Genomic DNA, 19,162 nt, shown 5'->3' with positions numbered 1-19,162 from the left:
TAAAAATGATTTCCAAAAAATTATAGTTTTTATTTAAATATTTTATGTTTTTTTTAGTATGTATTTGATAATGTCAATATACGGTATTCAAGCGTTAAGCTCATATTCATACCATATAACATATTTGAACTCTTTATACTTTACTCATTAACAAATATTCTGAGTATGCGTTAATAGCGTTAATAATCATTGTAGTTGTTCTCGAACACATTTTCATTCAATATCCAAAAATCCAAAACAAAAGTAATCAATATTATGCAGTGTGGCGGGAACACATCAAATGGGTAATGTTTTCGTTCCTCACATGAATGATTAAACAATGATATAAAATAAAAATCCTGTTATATAGTTAATGACCCGTGATATGAATTAACCAAGCCACCAGGGTAAACATTTTGATGCTTCGAAAATATGGTATAGTATATAGTATTATTACTAGGGAAGTTAAATCGTGGCGGCATGGAGCTCACAGTTCGTCGTACAAAATGCATGGACAAAATATACATTCGATGATTGATAATTATAACAAAATGTGAGTATAATTTCCAATCGAGAATATATTACCCATTTTATTTGTGTTGTGCTTCGGTGTGTGTTTAAATTTTAACACATCACTAGAACGTTCAAATTCACTGAATATGTCATCAATATGGAAAATAATATAATAATGGAAATATTGATAATAATTCGAATGTATAGTTGTTAAGCCGACTGATTATTGCTTACTTTTTCATCTTCAGAATAGTTTTAAAGTGTTTTACTTAAAATAATAAATTCTATGAATTTGCTGTATTATTTTAAACTATGTAGACGGTTAATGTTTCTAAAGGAACAATAACCATATTTTGTTTAATATGCATTTAAGTTCATCCATTATCAAATTAGCCCATAATTTTTATAAAAAAATATACGATCTCAACTACAAACATACCGAATCATTTATTATAATGTAATATATTATCAACTGCCCATATAGTCAACTAATAAGCATATCGTGTAATTAGTTATTAATAATTCACATTTAGCATTTTTTTTTATCTGTCAGTTATCTTGCATGTTTATAAATAATTTTTAACATAATATATAAAATTGAGCAAAATTCAAATTATTTCGCTGGTCGCCATTTTTTTTTAAAACATTTTTGAAAAGGTTTTCTGAAGATTTTTCTTACACTTAAGGACAACACTATAAACTGAAAAATTACTTCTTAAAACTACCTGTAACTAAAATAAGATTTATGGTCTATAAATACGATACATGCAATTTCTTGAGTTTTTTTACTGATTTAAAAATGTTTGTATAAAATAAATAGTACCGTTAAAAATTCTTAAAAACATTTCTTCGCTTAAGATCAAAAACAGATACAACTTTCCTGAATAAATTGGTATATCGGTATATTTATAATTATAATTAAATATTGAAATTCATCTTTGAACCAAATTTTTATTTTACTAAAACAAATTTCTAAAAATAACGTTTTTAACTATTGTTACTTTTTGTTTAATTAAAATATTTATTATTAACCCTTCTGAATAATAATTATCAATAATACGTCACTATATTGACCTGTCTAAAAAAAGATCTGTCTAGTTGAATGATAAAATTAATTTAGGTTGAAAATAAATATTTAAATATAAGTTTAGACATTTAAAGTGAAAGAGATTTTTTATAAGTCACTCTATAGTTTAATGTAAAAATAATTAGTTCCAAGCAAAAAATAAACAGCCAAATTATTTAACACAAAATTCACCGGTAACTTAACAGCTCTTTTATCTTGAAAATGATTAATACAATATTCACGCAGATCTTATTTTATATTATACTTTAGCGATTGTTAACCCAGTTCATTACTCTTCATTGTTTTCACTCAAAACAAGCAAAATCCACTTATTTTCACTTAATGATGTCATATATTTTAACCACAAATATCTAAATACAAATTAATTAATTGAGATTTGGCGGGGTTGCGTTTCCTAGACGTGTTTGATGTTGTATGATGCATTGCAGTTTGGCTGAGTTATTATATTTTGCGTTATGATAAAATACAAATAATGGAGCAAAGGATCGTATAAACCGAGTATAAAGTCTAAAATTAATAATACCTAAAAATAAACAAAAATATACCGTCGATGATTACTCTACGCAAATATCCGAGTAAACTAGAATATTTCTACCTGATAGTGCGTTAAAATTTTACTAACGTATATAAAATAAACGTACAACTATGAATAAATAATTTTAAAAAAGAAACAACTACACGTATTTAAATCTGTTTTAAGTTTGTCTAACACAATATTACGACGATTTCAGAGGAGAAATTTCCTGGCTATAATCAACTTACCAGATTTTCAAAGTTTCCATGCAAATATTTTCTTTGAAATTACAATGAAACGAGTCAGTAGGTACTGAAATTTAGTGATAAACGCAATAATTTCTATTCGTAAGTAGAAGTTGATCAATCTGAGCAAATTTCAATCAAAGTGAAGTGTAAACCATAAATTTAATTAAAACTAATCAACACTCAAATGTAAGACTCGTGTATACATGGTAAGGTAAGTACATAGTATACATAAATACGACGGCACTCAGAGTAGAAGTAAAATGGACAATTTTTTTTTTTTGTATTTGCGTTAAAATAAATAATTGATCTCTGTCAACACAAATTGAAAAATTACACGAAAATAGTGTATATATAGGTACTATTATTATGCTTTAAAATAAGATTTCTTATAGCAATGCGCCTAGTTTGCACGAATCTACAAGACTTTTTTTTTCTTATTCTTCTTTTATAATTCTTATTTCTTGTATTTGGCACTTAAACCGTAGGTAATGGAATACTTCTTTTCGGGACTGTGAAGTTGAAAATTATTTTTAACTCAATAATGTAAAAGTATATAAAATTTATTATATATAATAATTATAATAATAATAACCTAACACTCTAAACCCGCAAAAATTAAGTATGAAAAAAACTAGCAATTTTTATTGTGAATGATAAACAATAAATGCTTGTACAATTATCAATATTATATAGAATACAACCTTAATGACTGTATGTTAAGTACGATACGAAAGTATTTCCTTATAAGGATTAATTTTCTGTTTTTTCATATTAAGAACAATTTCCAGATCTCTTTACAAACTACATATTATTATTGCTTACGTCCTATAAAACAAACACAAATAAACATGACTTAATTCCATATGAATGGCGTGCATACGATTTTTTTTAGAGGCAGGATTTTATTTTATACAACTAATTACAAAAGAAAAAATGCATTTTTGTATTTAATTTGAGTTTCTGTGTATAGAAACTATTAATATTATATTGAGTATAATATTTAAATTTAAAAAAGTAATTACACTAAAAAAAAAAAATGAATTATAAATATAATAATCCGTTCTTCACACGTACGAGCATGGTAGACTAGTTTTTTGAAGTTCTTGAGCGCTTTTTAATGCGTTTGAAACTAATATTTTCCATCAATCTTTGTCCAGGTTTGGAATAAAAATGAATATTGACATACTAAAAAATATTTTTCTTTTTAATATATCATAAGATAATTATAATTTGTCAAATATGTAATGATATACCTACTCACTTTCACATATCATGTTTGTAAATTTCTTATTTTTATTCAATAAAATAAATAACGGTCGAGTTGTCGCACGCACATAATAAACCCCAATAAACATCTTAAATAACTGATGAAAGGAACGATTTATATTATTTGGTCATGTAGGATATTATACATAGTTGTGACAGTGTAACGCAACAAATGTGATCTATTTCGTATGCCGCTGGAGACAATGAATAGTCCAGTAAGGGTCTCTGTCACCGGAGATAAAGACAATAATATATTGGTAACATGGAGACCATTGATGAGGCCACCTGCGACTCTGGCCGGCTTGACCAAGATCGTCTCCTCTCATCAGTGCACGAGCACCCTTTAAAGCAATAAGTGCATGAGCACCAGAGAAGACTCACACACCAGATCCTGTGAGCGACAAGTGAGCCGTTTACTTTTTTCTTAAATCGAAATTAATCAGTGTTACTTTATTTCAATCTGAGTGATTAAAATAATCTGTATCCTTTTAATTTCGTCATTGTGTATACAAACAGCTGCGAATAAGGTAAGGTGCATGTGCATCTACAATATACTATTATACAATTTTATAAAGGTATTACATTTAGTTATTAAATTTATTACAATTATTAACACATATTTTATTTATTTTATTTTTGTGTACTAGGTTATTCTCGAATTATGACTTCGAGAGCCCTCCGACGATCAGGAGGAAGATAATCGCGCAAATTTAAAATAACTTATAATAAATAAATACGGCATTTATTCAAGGCTTGTGTCCCTTGTATTCGCCTTGCATTTATTTAAACCAATACATAACTACCAATATTAATAACCAAATATTCTCTATCTAATATTTTTTAAAAATATTAATATTTTTATTTTCATTTTATTTTATTTTTGCGTTATTACAAGTATTTATTAAATATGAAATTATAATGAAATATCTCGTAATATAATTACGATTTGATATTTAAATATAAAATTTGTAATATCATTATGAAATTATTATAATTTGTCAAGTATTTTTATAATTTTTTTCAATTGTTAAATAAAGCTTACACAGACTTCTTACCTTCAACAGAAACCCATCTATACAAAATCTCTAAGTCCTTTCTATTCCTGGTAACCCGCCCAGACGTTGGAAAATAAAATTATGTTGTGACCTTGACAGTACCCTATCTAAACGAGGATAGGTTCTCTACCTATAGTGTACCTATATACTAAAACTAAAAGAAAAATTTAAAAGCCAATAATAGATGTTATTAATGGATGATTGCTCACATCAAAGTAATCATATTTATTGCCTGTAAATATTTTATTTTTATCATGCATTCGTATATGTGATAAATAAAATTAACATACATGTATTCTACACTAATAATATAAACTAATTATATCCTAAGATATAGATTATTTATTTCAAATAAAAAAAAACATTTTAATGATTACTAAAGCTATTAATAATACAACGCTAACGTTCAATATTACAGGATAATAATCGAGAAAAATGAAATTTATTTTTTCTTATCTACAATTTTTAGCACTTAAACTTTTAAACTAAGACCATTTTCACATAATATTTGAGACACGATGATAAAATAAACACGTGCAATTACTACCAAAGTTACAACAAAAATGGCTAAAATTATTTTTATTTTTATAATCATATTATAATAATTAATAAATTAATAATTCGTACATAACGTATTACAATCAGATTATTTTTGTGTAATAAGCACCAACCCATATTAGATACGTATTGTCTATATTGGGCGAAGCACGACCGACCGTTTTTCCGATTATCGATCGTGAAATTACATCTTTAACTTATGCAACAAAAATCAAATGATGCTTAAGTTTTCTCGACGAATTATTTGTAATATGAAATTGTTTTTAAAACATATATCTTTGATAGTAAGCATGCATAGTATAAGGAATTTTATAATCTTATAATCTCAAACGCCACTTGAAAATGGCAATGTTCCCAAAATACCCAGAAACATTATAATGACAGTGATAATTAAACGTTTCCAAAATATTTCAAAAACATCAACGTTAATCATTCTTCTGTCTTAGAAGTAACGTACAGGTACGTACATTTTATCAAACTTAATGTGGAAAACAATTTAAAATAAATCAATGTATATTTTAATATTTAAAATTCATTTGTACACACAATAATATTATTGTAATTAAATAAACCACTATATCAACAATACAATATCTGCAATATTAAACTTATGTATATCAAAACACCATAATATAATCACAACGGGCGAAACGGCCGAGGGTATAAATGCCTGATTAGTGATCAATGGGCGTAACGAAAACATTTCTAGAAAGAAGAAGCGCTTGATATTTACTCGATTTGACTTTCTTTTTTTCAATACAGTATGGTACACGTATTTGCAACTTTTGTTATAGCTATTGTTGAACAAGTAAGTTAAATAATGTTTTGCCTTTTGTCGGTCGATTTATCGTCTGCGTAAAGTACGCGACATTGTTTAACATAATAATGCTGTAGTAGTTCTCGTTAGTTAAGTTAGGCCGTATATAATATTATACATATCGTACACAATATACATACTGTACAGAATTCCATAGAAGCAATTTGCGAAGAAACTGTGTTCGGATTCACATACATAATATAAATAACGTTACACATTTTTTTTTTCAATGTATTGTCGTAATTTTTATAACAACCTAAAAAGTAATTTTATGATATCAATATTACTTTGAATATAATATGATATATATATATATGTATATATATATATATTAACAGTTACATTCCATTATCTAGAACCACAACAATTATTTATTTTTTACAATTGTATTGATTATAGATAAAAAAAAAATTGGAACTATATTAAATTATCATAAAATAAAAATTATACAGACAATGGGTTGAATATATTATCATTATTTATATTTATAAAAATAAACAAATTATACAATTAACCAGTTTTTGTTTATTTTATTTTATTATTCTAGATAATTTTCTAAGCGTTTCTATGAGAAGGAACAACATATTATTAAACAAAATAATTATGATATTAACTTTAACATAATATATTTTATTATATATCCAATGCTTTATAAATAAAATTCATATTATTCTATCATTAGTATTACAGTTATTATGTCCTATAAACAACCATTCGAATCATAAATATATATATCTATACTTTAATCTTATGTGTATTTAATCGATTTTAAATTGTTAGAACATAAAACTATCTAACTAAAAATACTAGTTATTTAAAAAAAATTATGTATTTATACCCATTAATATTGTATAACTTATGTCCTTGTTTTAAAAATCAATATAAAGTATTCAAGTTCAACAAAACAAATTCTTATATTACACTTATACTCATAAATTCAGTTTTATTTTACTCAAAATTTTAGAATTTGACGTTTTGTATTTAATGTTGAGTAAAAAGTTAAAATCAGTTTTAAATTATTATTTCAGATCCAGGACGGAGCAATTAATGTATTTACTTTACAATAATATGTGGTTTTATTTTTGTCACCGTCACCTTTTAATTCAGTAAAAAATATTTGGTTTTAAACTTTGGAGTTGGTTTTGGGTATTAAATTTGATTTTATTGAGACTTAAAGGGGTCAAAAGTAAAAGTTACACTATTTTTCTAAATATTCGGAATAAACAAAAAATAAAATAAAATAAAGAAAGACAATAATTTTTAGGATTAATTAGTTTTGTAATAATAATAAATTTATAAATGATTTACCGTAGAGACTTGAAACCAACTTCACCAAGTATTTACATTATTATCATTTTTGATACACGGTAAAATTTTCAAAATATTGACAGTTTTTGATATTTATAGATACTTAATTGAATTTTAGATTCTGAGAGTAGCGAGGAATGTATTGGTTTTACAATGATGTTTATTTCTTTTTTATTCTGTAAACACTTTTTCTCCCCCTAAACTTGCTCAAAATTACAAGTGTAGCAAATTTTCTAAAAGGTAATAATCTTGAGCTGGTACTTTAAAGAAGTAATTTTTCGATTTTCGAAATGATACACAAAATAAAAGTGGTTAAAGGAGAAAAAATGTAGAACTTCACGATTATGTGATCTAAAATAATTACGGCTTTGTTTATCACCATAGAAACGAATAAAATTAAATAAAAAAGATTCACTCATCTGTTCAGAATCGTTCTTTATTGAATGCAATCATAATGCATTCAAATCGAATACCTATAGTGAAATTACGCTATCCTGTCCAAGGACCGAAGGGACGTTGGACAAATATCCACCACCGAAATGCGCTCACTTACTTTTTTATTTTTATTTAAATAATAATAAAAATTGTTTTTTTTTTTATATATAGACTGAAATTATATATTTAACGAAGAATAACGATATTATTATCTATTTTGATTTAATTCAAAAATATTATTCATGGAAACTTAACATTTGGAACCTATTCACACTGTTTTTCAGTAAGATTGTAATGACTCGTTATTATTGTTAATAATAATAATTTAATATGGGTAAATATATATTATTATAATAACTAAAACTATTAGATCAATCTACCGTCATACTAATACTAAATTAAATTATTTTAATAATTATACTATTAAGCACATCATGAAATCTACTTAGTAATGTTGACTGATAGGCAGTACAGTACCTACTTTATTTCACACCTTTTTTCTAATTAAGAATAGCATTATATCATTATTGTTAATAAGTATGATAACTATTGTTCATAAAATGAAAAACTTTTATTAATATGTCAATAATCTATAACATTTAGTTTCTTATAAGTCCTCGTCGAATTATATTAAAGCAGATTTGAATAAAAAAATATATTATTTCATTTTATTTCGTAGTCTACTGAATAAGAATATTACTGGGAAACTAGAGATTATGCTTCTTTCACCTTGTAATCATCTTTTAAAACATAAGAATGATATGTCTATTTTTTAAATTTTGTTAGCAAATATTATAAATATTATATAATTTATAATAAATGGGGATTATTAAAAAACAAACATTTTAAAATCGAAATCAAATAAAGTTATTTTTAATTAATAAAAATTATATTTTGTAATTTTTGAACGAATAAAAAGCCATTTAGAACTTTAAATAATTTTCAGCTTTGTAAATTTTTGTATAAACAATTTAAAATAAATGAAATGAATAAACTAAAAAATTCATACAAAAAAATTATAAATTTGAAAAGGTCACATTTAAATCTTAAAAGTCGTTTAAATAATTAAAAAAATAAATTAGTTTATTCGTAATGAAAAATATCACAGATTTGTATAGCGAAAAAATGGTTGAAATATTTATACCAAAATAAAATATTTATTTAAAACTACATTAAAGTCGATAACTTTTTTGCAGGAACTTATCTTAAATGGGATTGATGAAAACGTATTATTCTTTACAAATTACTTAACACAATGTATCGTATTAATTCATCGGGAACACTATTTTACGTAAAAGCTTTTAACCACATTTCGTGACGTACGAATATACAGATGAGAATTAGAAATCAGATTTCTAATAATCAATAAAATAATTACAGCATCGTTTTAATAAACGCCAAAAACTATGCTTTTGAGTCTGAAATACTTTTATATTGATTTGTACAAAACTTTTTGAAAAAATCTATTATTTTATATAAATTATAATTGTATTATTATTACTAATTTTAGATTCTGAGCGAAGCGAGGAATGTATTGGTTTTACAATGATGTTTATTTTTTTTTTATTTTGTCAACACTTGTTCTCCCCCTAAACTTGCTCAAAAGTACAAGTATAGCATATTTTCTGAAAGATAATGTTCTTAAGCTGGTACTTTAGAGAGGTAATTTTTCGATTTTCGAAATGATACTCGAAATAAAAGCGGTTAAAGGAGAAAAAATGTAGAACTTCACGATTATGTGGTGTAAAATAATTACGGCTTTGTTTATCACCATAGAAACGAATAAAATTAAATAAAAAAGATCTTCTCATCTGCTCAGAATCATTCTTTATCGAATGCAATCATATTGCATTCAAATTGAATACCTATAGTAAAATTACACTATGCTGTCCGAAGACCGAAGAAACGATGGACAAATATCCACCTTCGAAATGCACTGACCTACTTTTTAAAATGTATTTTTGTTTAAACTAAAAATCTATAGCTTATTTAACATTGTACTCTGAGATAAAACCAACTTCTGCATTCAAGTTTTAATAATAGAATATTGATAATTATTAAATTGATATTTTATTGTTCAAATACATTTAAAGTTAAGATGTCGCTTATCTTCATTAATGCAAATGAAAAAATATAGCATCTAAAGTTAAAATGTTTACAAATAATATACAGTGTCTGTACAACTTAAAATTTGCGTGTACAATTATTTTCAAAATATAATAAATACATTAAAACGATATTAATCTAAATTAACAGTTCTATATAAAATCTTTTTGTTGAATTTTTTAAGTCACCGTAAGCTATGAAATTACATTGCTTAAGTACTATAAAATAAAATGTATATAAAATGTTGATTTAAATGCATCTTAAGTTAATTTTGAATTAATTAAAACAAAGTAACTTTTTGAGTAGCTAACTATAATACTTGACAAATTCAGAAAAATGTAATGTTTACACTTCATATTCAATATTTTTGAAACTGAAACTACTAAAATACATCTTTGTGTTATAGTGTAAGTAATCTTGAACGATATCAAACAAAATACTAGAACAACTACCACTCTAGTTTTATTGTAGGTCTTCAATATTTGAAATTCTAAAATTAAACAAAATGTACTTAAGAGTGTTTTGTCGAGAAACAAATAAAAATACTTTTTTACAAAAGGGTGTGACTTTTTTTTTTACGCCATGACTGTTATTTTACAAAATTGAGTCCAAACAGTACGTGGAATAGTAGTTAGGACGTTTTGACATTTAATGAAATGTTATTGTTGACTTAAAGTTTGAAACATCCACATATTAGAGTGTTTAAGTATATCTTATGATGATTTTTATTTATCAATTTAGAGATATCAACCATTATTCCATTCCTCGTTCTAGAAAATTAAAAAAGTTAGATTAGTTTAATATTATTAGTTAACTTATTTCGAGTTATTTTTTATAAAGTTTAAATGCCAGTTTTATACATTATCCATCTAGTTTATATGTATAGTTTCTCTAGTAAATTTATAATATAATGAATAATGAAAAACAAAAAAAAATAGAGTAGTAATTATTTGTATCCATACTTGTGTACATAATAATATTAAATTGATTAACCACAGTTCAATTACAATAACTGAACAAAACTTGTAAAATGTATTATTTCGTAGGAATTGAAAGTATCTAATTAATATAAGTTCGATTTAATTTTTTGACAATATTCATTACTTTACTAATTATATATTGATTTGTGATAAATTATATTATTTTCATACTTAACTCAAATTATTAAACTATCATCGTAATTAAGTTAAATTTTACATATATTTGAACAATTTAAAAGCTCGTTAAAATGTAATCATCCGGTCATGGTCCATTAAATGATTATTTAAGGATTCGTTGAACTTTAATGATTAGGTCTATGCAACTCATCATAAGATATATTATTATTTTGAGTGACATAAATTCTACACGATTAATTTAACTACAGCTATATAATAATATGATTAGTAAATATTAAAATATATATTTGAATAAATTGAAAAATATTTGATAAATTATTGTAATTTATTGACCATAATTGATTTTATATATTTTATTTCTATTATATATACTATAAATAAAATTGTTGTTATTATACTTAAAAGTCCTTTTGAATCCTATTTAAAGCCTATTATTTTGAACTTTAAATATAAAATGAATTCATTGTTGGTTCGAAAAAAATTGATGTTACACGAAGAATGCAAAATAAATCAGAATAATAAAATAATGAAAGGCGTCATAAGGTTTTCTCCCCCAGAGCTATATTTACATTTATACCCAGTCATGGTTTTAAAAACCAAATATTACTAAATTTAATATGCAGCATGCATTATTTTCTACCAAACAAATTGTGTTTTATAAATTTAATTTGATTGAATTGGCTTTTGTAACCTACTTAGATATTTGAAACCTCAATACATTAAAAATATTCAATACATCTTAATATTAAGCAGTAAATTGAATTCGATATTTTTTTTTTAATTTATATAATACACAATAATATGTTTATTTTATATACAGTATATTTATATACTATTTTGAAAATGTTTTTTTTTTTTTTTTTTTAATAATAAGTACTACCTATTTGTTTTACAGTAAAAAAATCAATAATATTACTATTTATTTTTCACTCATCAAATTGTCCCTGTAGGTTTTTAAAAAAATGTTATACATGACTTTCTCGCGGGACAAATAACTAAAAAAAAAGTTTTATGTTCAGTTGTTCAGTACATAAATGTGTAAAGCTACTGTGTACTTCAGTTGTTATATATTTAAATATATGGTCACATATCGATCGTATGGTATATGAAAATAATACAATTGTACATTTACCTACCCAAACGACCAAAACTATATAATATAATATTGTAAATATAAACTAGTCTCACACGATAAAAATCTAAGTAGGTATATTACAACATAAAATCTAATAAAATAAATTGTGTTTTTGAATCATTAACTTCAAAGAACTGAATGTAAAATCTAAATTTTAAACATTCAAAACGTTACGCTGTTAATAATATATGGTTTTGGGAATAATAATATATGTTTCAGCATTCTAGCGCTAAATTATATTATATATACAATAAAATTATTTAACGACAGTGCCTAAAACTTCTCGTCCAAGGTTTTGGTAGATCGTCAATACTAAATTATTGACGAAAAGACGTTATTTACCACCGTGTAAATCAATTTGTTGTCAAGTCTTCTCGATGTTGTCGATTGTATCCATTAAATGTTGATAAACAGAAAATCGCATTTCAATGTTAAAATGTACATCTAATTTTAATGATAAATATTATCTACTAATTTATTATAATAAATCACGTTTACTTCTCGTATTTAGTGATTTAATTGGAGTTAACGAGAATTTCAATTACGCTGTATAAAATTGAATAATTTTACCATAATTAATGTTATTTTACACAAAAGCATCGGATCTTATATTTTTACTGTCCTAAAAGGTGCGTTTTTATCGCGATTTATTTTAAATCAATAAAGTAAAATAGATTAGTCAAATGGATGAAAATAGTACGAATAACGTAAGTTTATATAAATAGACATTGTGAGCATAAATCATGTTGCATATAGGACAGACTTTATCGCTTTATTATAAAGTATAATATTGTTATGTTATAATAACACATGTTATTTTGCTTGAACTTATGTTTAGAATATCTTATTATTATTTTTTTATAAAACAAATCAACGACCAAAAATAAAAACTAAGACAGATCTTGCTTATCCAGCTTAACTCATATCAGTGGTGAAATTTTAAAACTTCCAACATCGCTATGTCTGCAAAAAGACTTCACATAACCTATCGTATAGATAGAAAATATTGTATATCGGATAATAAATTTAATATACAATTCAAATTATTTAAAAAAAAAAAAAAAAATTCTTTTTACCGTTATTATTTTTAAATTTTTTTTTTACCAAAAATATAAAAAACCTAACCGAAACAGAATATTTTTTTGGTGAAAATTCAATTTTAGACGAGTACCTTGTGACTTGCAAGTATTTAAAGTTTTAAATAAGTGGAGTAGAGTGGTACAGGGGTGCCTACATCATAAAATATTGTTGCGCTACACCACTCATTAACACTTCAAATAATTATTAGTTATAACTTATAACTAATAAACTATTTATTCGAATTTTATGGGTCGAAATACTCCGAATAATATTCTGTTTCGGAGTATGAAGTTAAAAATGTATGGCATTCAAAAGAGTAAAGACTTAAAAACAAAAACCATTAGGCATAGTAAAGAAAAAATTATTTTTACTAAACATCTTGCTTTGTAATGACTTTAAAATTGTATAAAATACTTGTTCTACAATTACAACTTGGCACTTTGGACCCACACCCGAGTATGTGCACGCTGCTGGTGGATATAGTAGGTGTATGTTGGATCAGAGTGGTGAATGTTGAGTAGTGGGGTTGTTATTGGTTAGGAGGTGGCTGTTAGGTCAGGTTGGATGTTGAGCCACAGAACGAAATGTATTAACATTAAATGCGTGTGCGATTTCGCACATAAATATATTACAACACATATTGTAATGATTAAGTACGTTGGATTTTACGCAGAGAGATTGTTATATACTCATTGGACTTTTTGATCGAGACTGGTATATTTTTTAATTTATTAGTTTGTTTTTCTATCCTTTGAGTACAGGTTTAAATACCTGTAAAATAGTCAATTTATTTCTAATTTTGAACAGTTATTAAGCAAGAACACGATAAAAAGAACGGTTGTTAAAATAACAGATTTTCAACATAATGTCTATTCCATAATGTACGAACAATAGTATTGTAGATGAGTTGTTGATTATTGTAAAGTGTTAACCGATAAACGTTTTAATTTTTTTTTCACTTTAATTTTTCAATGAAAATTATATCATTTTATGAATAGGTAACAGAATTTGTTCATAAACTAATTGTGCATTTAAAATGTGTAAAAAAAAAAAATTACAATAAATTCTATGAAATTATTAATTGGATTTAATCCATTTATTACAAAAATTGCTTAAATAAGCTAAATACAAATAGCATAATATAATATTGTGCAGAATTCATCGCAAATATTTATCTATAATATTATTATTGCTTATGTATTATATTATCGATAAAACCGTAATTGATAAATGATCTTTTTGTAGTATAACATTGCACGTAGGACTGTTAAATTTGTTTGCATATTATTTTCCTATAATATGAAAAAAAAAAAATAATTTGTAACAAATAAATTAGTAATTTCACATATACGCGTAGGTATAATAATAGCAAACATAACAAACGGGTATCTTTTCACTTCCAAAATATTGAAAAATAAGTAATATAAATAATATAATATAGATTATTTGGTTATCTAAGATTTTGAAATACCTATAAACACTAATAAGCCTATGATAGTAAATAACATTCTAAGTATTGAGATTGTTTTTATTTTAATACCGACATTCATACTAGGTACATAATACTTATAGTTAAAATGTCGTTTAAACTTACGTTTGATCCGCTTGGCTGCATCAAATTTCCTATGGTTGCAATCTGGTGATTTTCTTCAACTGAGTAAAATCTGTGAAAAAAAAGAATGATAAATTAATGCATATTATTTATGGTATTCTAATATCGCATGTTTAACTCGTAGACGTATTATTAAATCGCAACAATGATAGCTCTGAAAACTAGTGAAAACTAAATAAACCAGAGACACGCAGAGAATGTGTCTAGTCACTTCGAACGTTTTTTTAACAATTTATTTTAAAAATTTAAATGTCTCGATAGATGAGAATAACAAGATTGGGAAATATTACAAAAAACCAACACCTTATGATGGCTCATAATACGTAACGTTAATAATAGGACCCGCTAACAATACTTTGTGTGTATCTATTCGTTAATATTGTAGATATATACACCATCATATTTGCGTTCAATAATGTCAGTATTACAATACAATGCATACGTCTTCGTCTAATACATTATTACAGTAACATAATATTGTATAGTGATTAAATCTATGATATATGAACAATTGTGAACGACCATTATTGTTTGTTTTTTGAGTCATAGAATCAATTCGCTTATGCTGTAGGTAATGTTATACATATTCTACTTTACGCAAACGTCGCAAACACGTTCGATGATGCGCACACCTTCAATTAAAATATGTAATAAATTATCCGTACGTTTGTCGATATTTAAAATAGAATATCAAGTGCATTTTATTAAAAAAGTATTAACACCGTTTGATTTATTTTTATTTTTTTTTTTTTTTGCAATGGTTTTATTCATGCCCTAGTGACCTCTATTCTGATGGATACTTCGACTCAAAACATTTGAACTCATCGTTTTCTCAACTACCCACTCAACTGTTAAAGTTTAAATCGATTACAAACTAACATAATATAGATTCTATTGAATTTCAAGGTATCACGTTAAAAACTATAAAATCGTAATTTTTTTCAATATCTTTTGATTAAAAATGTAAAAACAAAATCTCTTTTAAACTATGTAACTATGTTTAATACCAAAGAATAGGTGCTAGAGCGACGTGTAAAAATTTTTGTGCATTTTACCACACGACTTGAAATAATTTTTAAAAGTAAGCTTATAATATTATTTTAAAATCAATAACTCCAACGTTATGTTTAGCATCAAATACACGTATTAAAATAACTTAATATTTTTACCAATCAAAAAACACGCAACAAAAATAAAGTTCTGCTTTGTTTATAACTTGAACTAAGTATATATATATATATAATTCACCTATATCATAATTTATTATACCTAATACGCTCACCAAAATATATTATTTTTTTTTTAATTTCCCAAATATATTGTATATATAATATTTATTAACACAGATGTACTTATTTCATCTCTATAAAAATCTACGCTTAGCCATAAAAATAATTTAAAGTTGTTATGCAATCGACATGATCAATTTTAAATAGACTAAAAGAACTTATTTATAACTAGCAAACCCGGTAATTCAAAGTACTGTTATCACCAGTACTCAACGTGTATCCCAATTTTCAGCAGATACACGCATATGGTTACGAGTTCCCATCAAAAAGCAGATTTTCTTGAATTTTTTTAATTTTTCATACAATTTTTCAGATTTTTTTTTGTGTAAAAACCTTCATGCTCACCAGCCCCCAATCAGTTATCAGTACATTTGTTTTCAAGTTATGCTCTTACCAATTAACAGCATTTAATTTTTAGATTTAATAAAATGAAAATCAAAAATAATTTCACAATTATTACCTATATTATATAAAATTGGTAGACGACCACACTCCAAGTTATCAAATCACCAATATAAAGTACATAATGTGTATATTAATAATAGAAATTTGATGACAATTAGTTATTTAAATAATTAATTGTTATTAAATTAATCAAACTATAATATAATTAAGTGAATAATATCGTCTGTAGAAAAATAAGATTTTATTTATTCTTTTTTTCTATTTATTTAAACATTTAATCAACAATATATTATCTATCCAGTTTATGACTAATTAAGTAATATGTAAATAACCAAGTTTAACATTACATAGTTATAGTTATATTAAGTTCTACTTACGCCAAAGCCATTTATTTATATTTTTCAATACTGTTCCGTCAGAAAATATATCTAGCCTCGTGAAAATTATAATATAAATTTATAAAGTTAGTGAAACGTAATATACTCCGCAACACATAGAAAACAACTTTGTACATTTTAAAGTTTGAAAGTACAAATGTCGGGATATTTGACACATTAAAGATACATAAAAAATAGTTCTTGGTTTAGTTTTAAATTCCTTATGATAATATGAGGGTGTATTTCAATTCAATTTTAACCCGCCACCCCACCAATTAATAAATTTGCGCGATATTTTGGTAAGCGTTTTTACACAAACGTTTGGTTAATCTAATATAATGGGAATTGGGGCATTAAAATGGACATTCACTAAGTGTAAAAATTATAATACGCATAACTATACATTATCAAACTTTACATACCTACCTAAGTAATTTTCCTCACAATATCAAGTTTGTTCGTATTATTTTAATTTTTTATCTCTTATATTAAGCATAAAATGTTAGCTATATAATTAAATAACAATTGTAGTATAAATTAATGTAGTGCTATAATTTCTAAGTTGTTAAAAAAAAATAAAAATCTATTCGAGTGATGACTGATAAAATTTTTTATTTTATAAACACTTTCCAGCGGGGAAACGTGTCCATTCGTTTAGATTTTTGAATTTAAAAATGAAATATAAATTGTATTTTAAAATTCAAATAATGTTTACTGTTATTTTATATTCTATCATTACTCGAATTAAAATATTCAATGTATAATATAATATATATATACATATATTAAAATGTAATCACACTTAATAATTTTACTAACTTATATCCGAAGTGATTATTAAGTAATTAGCTAGTAAGTATTTTTTTTTTATTTTTTCAACAAAAATATAACAAACATTTACAGCTATAAGGTTTGAACATTATTTTTTAATTCAGAATTATGTGTTATTTTTATCGTGGTTTTACGGTAAACTATATTATAAACGCTGATCGGCATTGTTACTTTTTATACTATTTGTTATTCGTAATAAAATATGTACAGACTCTTGCTAGTAGTTTTTATAATTTATAACTTATAACTCTCGTTTATTCAAATGCAATGTTGTTGGATACCAAAAACAGCTTAATTTTAGTATTAAAAATATTAAGAAAAGCAAAACGAAAGAGTGTGTACTTTCTATCACCGGGAGCGTTTTTGTAATTATATTTTTTCAGGTAAACTTAATATTTACAGATAATTAATATTAATTTGTGGAAGATTAGTTTTATTAAATGTCTTACCGGTGAATAAAAACGTATTTATACTGTTGTCTGACACAGTTATATATATATAATCTGTTATAATTTATGAGAGTTTTTAGTTTCAAGGGTTTTTGGGAGGATGCGGAAGGGTAAAATTCGAACCACGTTGCGATCTCTTGCAGATACGATAATAATACACTGATTGACGTAGTTTTCACTGTATACATAAAAGAGAAACTTATAAATGTTAAATCCCGACGACTTTAATGTCCTCTTTTAGAACCACCATCACTAGATCACCAGATCTACACAACGTAAACACATTATGATTAAGAAAACTCACTTTTATTCTTCAACAATGCATATTATATTCAAAATCTTATTCTCAGAATCGAAAACATTATTTAAATAAATATCTACTAAATATAATGTACTGTAAAAATGAGAGGTTCTCATTTGAAAAATAGAAGTTTATAAAACCATAATACATCTTAAAAAAAAAAAATAAAAAATAAAAATATATCAAGAATTTGAAAGCATGGTCTTTAAATGTGTTCAAAAATTTCAAAAATCATAATTTGAATAAATTTATTATTATAAGTAAAAAATGGTAGTGAGTATACTTGATGAATCATTTTGAATATGATCGGTGCGTAAACTTTATAATAATATTGTTCTACAATGTTTTGATAAAAACACACCACTTTCAACCGTATTACGTATTTTAGGTGAATTTAGTTTACTGATAATTAAATTTTCAGCAAACTGTGTAAAAAATAATCAAAAATAATAATGTATCGGTCACCTACAATAATACCTACATTTGACTAGGTATTGACGAACGAGAGCGATTGAAATTGCACTGAGAACGATAAATTACACCGATGAATAGAATAATGATATATATATTTCTATTATACAACTAGGTAGTCACCATTTCATTTTCAAAAATATACCAAAACCTATTAAAATTATAATGTTTGTCAATTTATTGTTAGATAGACAGTTGCACTTATTGT

The 19,162-nt window shown here is 24.9% G+C and overlaps 1 protein-coding gene and 1 long non-coding RNA gene across 3 annotated transcripts in view; both read right to left on the bottom strand.

Annotated features, from left to right (window-relative positions):
- LOC114131724 (cAMP-specific 3',5'-cyclic phosphodiesterase) overlaps positions 1 to 19,162 on the bottom strand; it is a 657,881-nt gene that overhangs the window by 629,588 nt on the left and 9,131 nt on the right. The window contains exon 2 of the mRNA XM_050200512.1: positions 14,814 to 14,883. Within this exon, the coding sequence (XP_050056469.1) occupies positions 14,814 to 14,834 (21 nt within the window). The 5' untranslated portion in view covers positions 14,835 to 14,883. The remainder of the gene's footprint in view (positions 1 to 14,813; positions 14,884 to 19,162) is intronic.
- LOC126550687 (uncharacterized) lies at positions 3,381 to 7,581 on the bottom strand. 2 transcript variants are annotated; one of them, XR_007604797.1, is made up of 3 exons: positions 7,346 to 7,581; positions 3,595 to 6,293; positions 3,381 to 3,526 (listed from the first exon to the last, which is right to left on the bottom strand). It is a non-coding gene; the product is annotated as an uncharacterized LOC126550687 (long non-coding RNA). The 2 variants fall into 2 exon arrangements; XR_007604836.1 differs by having other exon boundaries at positions 3,603 to 6,293.

This window comes from Aphis gossypii, chromosome 1 (genome assembly GCF_020184175.1).
Source record: "Aphis gossypii isolate Hap1 chromosome 1, ASM2018417v2, whole genome shotgun sequence".
Lineage (NCBI taxonomy): Eukaryota > Metazoa > Arthropoda > Insecta > Hemiptera > Aphididae > Aphis > Aphis gossypii.
This window is presented reverse-complemented; position numbering and strand designations above follow the sequence as displayed.